Source organism: Entamoeba invadens (assembly GCF_000330505.1).
Source record: "Entamoeba invadens IP1 unplaced genomic scaffold scaff_1105074726219, whole genome shotgun sequence".
Classification (NCBI taxonomy): Eukaryota; Evosea; order Mastigamoebida; family Endamoebidae; genus Entamoeba; species Entamoeba invadens.
The window spans coordinates 3,521-12,832 of NW_004191803.1; the positions used below are offsets into that span (position 1 = coordinate 3,521).

The 9,312-nt window shown below is 29.8% G+C and overlaps 2 protein-coding genes across 2 annotated transcripts; both read right to left on the bottom strand.

Moving 5' to 3' along the window:
* Window positions 1-671: 671 nt before the first annotated feature.
* Window positions 672-3,938, bottom strand: EIN_099100 (protein serine/threonine kinase, putative; the record flags this gene model as incomplete). The annotated part of the gene is made up of 2 exons (XM_004184813.1): window positions 672-3,524; window positions 3,588-3,938. 2 exons carry the CDS (start codon window positions 3,936-3,938, stop codon window positions 672-674), a joined length of 3,204 nt encoding a protein of 1,067 aa, XP_004184861.1.
* A 6-nt stretch (window positions 3,939-3,944) lies between these two features.
* Window positions 3,945-6,635, bottom strand: EIN_099110 (hypothetical protein; the record flags this gene model as incomplete). Its single annotated transcript, XM_004184814.1, has 2 exons — window positions 3,945-6,125; window positions 6,618-6,635. 2 exons carry the CDS (start codon window positions 6,633-6,635, stop codon window positions 3,945-3,947), a joined length of 2,199 nt encoding a protein of 732 aa, XP_004184862.1.
* Window positions 6,636-9,312: the final 2,677 nt, after the last annotated feature.

Below are 9,312 nucleotides of genomic sequence, written 5' to 3' on the forward strand. Positions count from 1 at the left end.
ATTTTACTAATCTAGTCATTACATATAAGAATGAAACTATGTCAGGAATATACAATCTTGACGAAGAAGTTGAAGTGATTGTGTAAATTTAACATGTAAAAATTGTGGTTACAATGTAAATTAATTATTTTGAAATCAACAATAAATTAATATATATTTATTTTCAAATATTTTAAAATTTTATTTGTTATCATTTTAATTATTATACTTTTATTGTAAAAAAAATAATTTACATAAAAGGTTTAAAACATATTATTTTGTCATATAAATTAAAAAAATTAAACAACAATAATGTTAAGAAATCGATAATTTATCGATGTTAATATTGTTTATTCAACCTTTTAAAGCTAGATTTGATAAACTCAATACCAAATCTTCAATATTCAATCTTTTTGATTGTTCATGTTCCCAACATCTTTGAATAATTTCATAAGAGTTATCACTCATATCATCCTTTTTATCAAGACGTTTTCCTTCGATTACAAATTCTGCAATTGTCCACGGAAATTTGAATTGTGTTTTTGGATATGCCTGACACCACCCAAAACACTCAAACATAGTAATACCAAATGAGAACACATCAGCAGATTTCTTGTACTTTTCCTTCTTAAGTATTTCTGGTGCCATATACACTGGTGTACCAATACCTTTAGTGAATGTCATGTTAGTCATCAACATGTTGATATTCTAGCACTTCCAAAATCAGTCAATTTAGCATTCACTTTTTCGTTTATATCAAGTGAAATAACAAGAATATTGTCTGGCTTGATATCTCTGTGTAAAATGCCATTTTCGTGTAAATATTCAATTCCCTTTGAAGCATCTAAGATGAATTTTATTCGTAAATGCATTTCAACTTCATTGGATTTTTTCTTATTAATCAAGTCCTGAAAACTTCCATATTGTGCAAATTCGGTGACCATACAAATCTTGTTTGGTATTAAAACGGCTCCAAAGAAGTGTACGATATACTCATTCCAAAATTTGTCTAACATGTCGACTTCATTTCTAAATTCAGAAATGGTTTCTTCTTTATTATCACTTTGTTTCATTTTTTTAATAGCAACAACATTTCCTCTATAATTTCCTTTGTACACAATACCAAAAGATCCTTCGCCTATTTGCTTCGTTTCTTCGAGTTCTCTATAATTTAATTTAGTTGATTGTTCTGTGTCGACTTCGATTTGTAATTTGTTACTCAAAACAGTTTTTGTCACAATGTCAAGAGCAATCACCAAAATATTCTCTTTAATTTGACACGAACATAACGGCTTTATAAATAACTCAAATTCACAGGCTTTGCCTTGTTTCAGTGTCACGATAGAAGGTAATGTACCTATTTGGTAACAATCGCACCCTTCAATTACACTAAATTGAACCTTCAAACTGTGTTTTGAAGTGTTTCCAATACATATCAAGTCACGAGTCTCGGTGTCTACTTTAATAACTTCATCACTATCAATATCAAAGCGTAAAACATTTTTGTTAGAACACAAAACGTCATTCATTTTCTCCATCGTCAAATTAGAACTTTTTATATCGAAAACACAGACATTCTGCATTTGTTGTTTGTGACTATATCGCTGAAGTATATAAAATAGAATAACTATTAATAAAGTTATTGTTAATATCAATAGTACTACAACTGTGATTGGAATACCTATGACAACACCATAATTAACAGAATCTGTGCAACTGTCACCAGAATATGTCGGTTCTCGTCGACCTTCACATTTAACACACTTTGATTTTTGCGCTGAAACACAATGTTCTACTTTTGTAAAATGTATACATTTAAAATTAACAAGAACATATTCTTTCTCATCACATTTGGTGCACACACTTTCAGTATCACATGATATACAATTTGAAGAACATTCATAACACTTGTAATTCGATAAGTAATGACCAGACATACACCTCTCACAGCCAGAGGACGATGAAAATTCACAATTTGAAAGTGTTGTATTTGGTTGACACAATTTGCATTCACTTGGGATGTTGAAATAGCCGTCTTTGCAAGCAAGACATTCATTACTGTTCACACAAAGTGCACACGACTCATCACATGGTGTACAGCTGATACCCTCTCGATAATACCCGCTGTTACAGATTGCACATCCACCTCCACCGGGTAGGGCAATGTCACAACTCTCTTGTAACGCACCAAGTGACTTGCATGACATGTCAGCACTCAAATAAAATCCCGATCTACATGTTGTGCAATAAGTTGTGTTGTAACAAAATAGACAGTCATTTTCACATTGAAGGCATTCGTTGTTGATGTTGTAATAACCATCAGCGCAGTGTTGGCATCCTTTGTTATTTCGAATTAAACAAGTTGTTTCTGTTGCAGTTTTACTACTTGTTTTAAGTTTGTCGTCTTCATCAAATGATTCAGCACAAATCCCACTTTTCATTTTGAAGGCATCAAGACACTCAACACATTTATTGTTCTTTGCATTATATCTCTTGCAATTTGTTACTGTTGTGGATTCTATTGGGATACAGTAGTCATACTTGTTCTCTACATTCTTTGAGTCTGTCTGGTAATACCCCTCATTGCAAACAACACACCCACTTGAGCTAAATGTTTTGCATGTTGATATTTCACTCTTTGATATACACCAAGTGTCGGTGTATCTTACAAAGCCATCCAAACACTTTAGACAACTATTACTGTCACAAAGACCACAATTGTTTGTTTGACATTGTAAGCACCTTCCTTGTGATGCGTAATTAAAATCAGAAGCACATTTGGTGCAAAATCCATATTTTGCTGTTTGGCAATTTTCATCTGTAACACATTGGTTTGAAGTTGTGTCAAACACATAATCAGTATAACACTTTAATGGCATAACTTTAGTTCTTGATAATTGGCAAACCGAAACAGAAACACCACAATTGACACATTCGTTAGATATGTCGAGATAATCACCAACTCCACATTTGTAAATAATACCATTTCTAATTTCCATATTTTGTTGTGAAATTTGACATTCATTTCCATTCAAAGTGAAATTGTCGTTGCAATTAATACAAATAAAATTATTCTTTTTAACTTTCTGATATTTGCAATTTACCATTTTGTCTTGACAATCGGAGTTGACTGAGATCTGATCATAACAGTCACATGAAAACATTGTGATGTTAGACGGACTGTGACATCGTGTTGTTTGTTGGCAAATTCCATTCGCCAAAAAGTAGTTGCTGTTACGTAGAAGACATTTTGACTTGTCGACTTGAATTTGGCAGTTCACATCATTACTTAGGCAGCTCTTTGAATTTAGATTGTAATACTTCCCACTTGGACACAACTGACACTTCCCGCCATTCAATACATAGTTGATCATACAAGAAGTACAATTGGAAACAGCAACAGTAAGGGTGGAACACACATTGCAGTTCTCAGTTGCAAAATAACAACTTTCACATGCCGTCTCAGTCTTTTTGTAAGTGCCAATTTCACAATTTGAACAAAACCCACTTAAAGCTACATACTGTGGATCTTTGCACGCCAGGCACTTCTTAACTGTTTGGCTGCAACTCGTTCAATTTGTGTTTATTGTGCTACATTGAACGCATACACCGATTTCATCTGGGTAATATCCCGTGTTACACATCACACATTTTCTGTCAAATGCAGACGAGCATTTAGCGCAGTGTGCATCAAATATTGAACATGATTCACAGACACGTGATCTGGTTGATTGGAAGACGTAGTTATCTTGACATGTTGTGCATATCCCATTTGTAGCATCACAACTCCCTCCACATGTTGTTGAACATGATACACAAATGTGTGAAATGTCGTCTGGATACATGTTTGGTGTTGAACACTTCGCGCACTTCCGCTCACCAGTCACACAACTCTCACAATTAACATCAAATGCCTGACATAAAATACAAGTTGTTGAAGGTGGATTGGTTGGCACCATCCCACTTCAACATGTTGTGCAAAATCCATTGCTACCATTGCAGGCACCGCCACATGTCGAGTCACAATCTATACACTTTTTGTTTGATAAAAATTTACCATTTGTGCATTCTATGCAACTTTGTGCGAAATTTGTTGCACAAGTGACACAGTCTTTGTTCCATGCAGAGCACATTATGCAGTTTGTAGAAAATGGCGAAGTCACAACATAGTTATCAATGCATTTTGTGCACATTTTATTTGCTGTATTACACTCATTTTGTTGACACGTTGCTGAACATTCTACACACATACCACTTGAAGGGTAATACCCCGTTAAACACATTAGACACGATCTGACACCATTGTCAGCACAAGTGGCACAACGGGAATCAAAGTTTTTGCACAATTCGCACATTGTTGATGGTGGATTTGTAAATACCAAACCACTCTCACACGAAGTGCAATGCCCATCTGTTTGATTACAACTTCCACCGCACGTAGTTGAACACGAAATCCACTTCCCGGTATCCAGTGACGGGTACATGTTTGTCGTTTTGCAAGTTGTGCATTTCTTCTCGTTTCCACCTGGACAAGTCTCACAGTTTGAATCGAAGTCTGCGCAACTTTGGCACTTTGTGTTTTGTGTGTCATACAACACATAATTTGATGCGCACGAGGTGCAATACCCATTTGCATCACACGAAGAACAAGACGAATCACATATATCACAGTTTGCCCCACTAATGTGAACAAAATATGGAGATGCACAACTCAAACATTTTCTCTCTGTTGATGAACACGTGTTGCAGTTTGGGTCTATTGAATTGCAAGAAGAACAGAATTTTGAAGGTTGTGTTATCACGGGAGTGTATTGTGATGAACACGTCTCACAGTATCCCGTCTGTGTGTTGCATCCATTCAAACACGTTAAGTCACAACTTACACATGTAAATGGAGATGTTGTAGATGGGTACATCCCACTTGTGCATTTGGTGCACTTTCTTGAGATGGTTGAACACTCTACACAATTTGAGTCAAAAGAAGAACATGTCTGACACGAAACACTAGTTTCAGATATTACCGTATACTGATTGCTTGCACAAATGCCGCATGCACCCGTTTGTGTGTTGCACCCTGTAGATGCACATGTCGTATCGCAAGAAATACAATTGGAATTGGTACTTGGTGGGTAGTATCCATTTGTACATATCCGGCACTCTCTATTTGGAGTCAGACATTCGACACACTTTGAATCATAAATAGAACACACTTCACATTGTGTTGATTTAGGATCTGTGTATACTAACTCACTTGAACAACTTGAACAATATCCCGTCGAATCAGAACACGAACTACCACAAGTTGTGTCACAAAGTTGGCAAAATGTGCTGTTTAATAAGTAATAATTCGATTCACATTTTGTACACGACGATCCGCTGTATGCTGTACAATTTGAAATGATAATGGGATTTTTTTCGCAATACGTCGAATTTTTAAAAGTGTATCCACTTTTACAGGTGGTACAAACACTTGAACTATAACACTTCTCACAATTTGGAACAGTACACCCGTTGTAATAACACGAGTAATCAACTAATTGATAAGGTGATGCACAAGTAGCACACGATACAGTAAAAGAAGTGGAACATGTATTTGAACTGCAGTTGATAGCACAACATTTTCCTGTTGATTCATTATACTTCCAATTTTCATTACACCATTTATTGTATCCCATTTGAATATATTCTGAAAATGTTAAATTTGTGCATATATATTCTTTCAAAGCATTAATCATTCCATAAACCGAAGTGTAACCTTGTTCACACAAAGCACAACCTATATAATCTGTCATACATTCCAAACAGTTATCAACAGCCAACCCATTGCAACTCATTGAGTTTTTTCTTTGATGATCAATGTTTGTTGTTTTACTGTTTTTATATTTAATAACTTTGGATATGTTAAATGCTGCATTGTTGTATTTGTTGTCAATATATTTCAAATTATAATTTGTATCGTTTAAAAAAATAGTCATCTCTTTTCTTTGTTTGACAAGGTTTATTTCTACGTATTTTAGTAAAGTGCAAATAATGTACTTAATATTAGAATTTTTTATATGTAGTGTTAAGTTTTGATAAAAGAAGTCTGTGGCCACAATCAGGCTTTTCCATATTTTGCCGAATTTTTGTTTTAAAAAAACAGGGAGCTAGTGTTAACTCTCTCCCATAAAAACACATTTTTTTCTTCAAAAGAGGTTCCAACCAAAAAATTTGAGAAATATTTGAAAATTTCACCAATTTTTTGATTAAAAGCAAAGTTAATATATGTTTTAGTTTAAAATTATTTTTTATATCTTTTTATCAAATATTGTTTATTTTTATGTTACCATTAAACAACAATAACAAAAATAAATACTAAAATAATGACAATTTCCTTTTAAATAATCATCAAATATATAGTAAATATATTATATATCGAATTAAATATTATGGTTTATAATCACATTCGATATTAAAATATTTTAGTGTAAACAATAATAGTATAATTGTTAATATTATTAATTATAATTTATTAGTTTTATGATTTTATTAATATTTTCAGAACAGAAAAACTTCGAAAACGATAAAAAGACTGTTTTCCAAAATAAAATAATCATTTTGATTTACAATATATAGTAAATTAACTAAAATAAAAAAACAACAAAAAACAGAAACATTTTGTTTATTTTTAAAAATACATTGATGAAACTAAACAAAATGTATTAATTTAATTACATAAATTTAATGATTAAAATTGATACAAATTTATAACAAGATTTTTTCGTTAATAAAATTGATCTTCAAAATATTATTATTTAAAAAAGTGACATCAATATATTTATCAGTTTATCAACATCTATTATAATGAAACGTGTATTACGAAATAATATTTTTATACATAATTTAAGTTGATATACACACCAATTTAATTAAATCGATATCGTTTTATATTTTTCTTTTCAAATTCGAGTCCATTTTTGGATTGTAAACAAAGAATTGTTTGATTATCATAATTCAAACACTTGAGTATAATTTGTCTTATGATTTATAATATTCGACTTGTCGAGTCGATAAAATCAGATAAATCGGGCTAAATTAGACAATTGATAAAACATTATAAATTCGAACTAATAAAAACCAATTTTTTCATGAATTTAGTGTATTTTTAAAATAACGGTTTAAAATAAAAAACAACAATAAAAAATAATGTTTTACTTACCCGATTATGAGCATAAAATAAGACACAATATTCACTTGCAACAAAAGAATTTTTGTAGAAAAATCTGTACAAAATGTATATTTTTAAAATACTAGAAAAAAAAGATCTTTGAAACAATTTTAAATAGTTTTTTTATGAAAACAATAAGATATAAATAATCAATAACCGACGCAAAATAAAACAGTAATCAACAACTCTGTGTTTATTTTATAAATTTTTAAAACAAACAATATCATTTTGCGTGCAAACAAAGGGGGTTTAATGTTGATTTTGGATTTGATTTTCATTGTTTTGAAAAACGATATATCAAAAAGCCAAATGGCAATTAAAATTGAACAGTAAAATACGTATGAATTATAAATATATGACTTTTAAATAACACATAATAATTAATATATATTTAATATGGTGAAACAAAAGAATAAATTGCTTTAACAATTACAAAAAGATTAATAATAAGCAAAAGAAAATGGAAATAAAATATTTAAACTATCCATATTTACTATATATTTTGATTAATTTAATTGGATTTTGATTGTTTTAATATTTGATGAAGCAAATTGATATTTAGTAAATGTAAAACAACTTTATAAATTTATTAATATATTATTCGAATTGTTTTTGTGTTTTTTTACAATAATTTCTGGTTTTTAGGTTTGTGGAATAATCCAATTGCAACAAACAAAACAAAACATTTTAGGGTTTAATTTAAATAAACCTTAACTTATTTATTATAATTAAAAGTAAAATAATCTATATTGAATATTAAATTTAGTTAAAAATAATTATTATTCTACACAAATAATAAACATGCTTTCTCAGTTTAAAAACGCAGAATTATAATAAAAAAATTTAAATAAAGGTAAACAACAATAATATAACAACTTTAATATACATCATCATTATTATTTTAAATAATATTTAAATATTCATATGTTGTTGTTTAAATCTTATAAACAGTGTTAGCCTAGTCCATTTTAATTTAAAAAAATACTTTAATAAAATTGACACAAATAATCAATACATATAATACACAATATTGGTAGTAAAAATTTCAACAAAACCTATAATAAATAGTTACTTTTTTATGATGTATAATAAATGAAAATTTTTAAAGTGTATTTTTTGTTTCAACTTTCTTATCAACCTTTTTTTTTCAAAACGAGATATAAAATGTCCGTTATATTTTATTGTTTGGATATGATTGATTATTAATTTGTTTTGTTGTATATTTGATTGTCATTCTAATATATTATAACTTACGATTTTTTGTAATAACAATAAACATAAAAAATGATAAAATGTCTATTTTATTTAATTTTTGATATAAACTTCAATTAAATCAAATCAACACAACATGTATTATATGATAAAGTTATTATATATTATTAATATAACAACAATTATTGTTACAGTAAAACGTCATAAGAGTAGGCGGGTGTGGTAATTATGTTCTCTCAAGAACGGGCATTTTTAGCCAATCAAACCTTAATTACCACTCGATAGAGAACTCTATTTATAGTTTCAGTCTAAAAATGCTCGCTCTTGAGAGAACTCGCTCTTCAGAGGTACCGCTCTTGGGTGGTTTTACTGTATTTGTTATTAAAAACCATTACACATTTACTATAAAATAATGTTAAATATTTTATTTGCTCTTTTTAACGATATATTTGATAAATTACAATACAAACCGAAAGCATACATTTTTTAAAATAATAAACTTTAAAACTATTTCAAACTAAGTAAGGTATACATAAAATGGTATTATCTATCGTTTATGACGATTTTAATGTCGATATTTAAGACATAATAACATATAGCTAATAGCCAAACAAACAATACAAACAATCGAGAGACTCTATTGTACGAGAATTGATATCATAATACTGATTTGGAAAAAAATTTTAATTAGTTTTAAAATGTTATAATCGATGTTAATGTTTATCATGAAGACGCCAGTGCTGTTTTGAATTATATTAAAGATTTTTTTCAATACAAATAATGAACATAAGCAAAATGTCCAAAAATAGACATAAAATAGTATATAAGCATTAATTCACTAATTCCACATTTTGTTATTTAAATAGTAATAGAAAAACAAAATGGTAATTTGGAAATTCATTTTGTCGGCACTA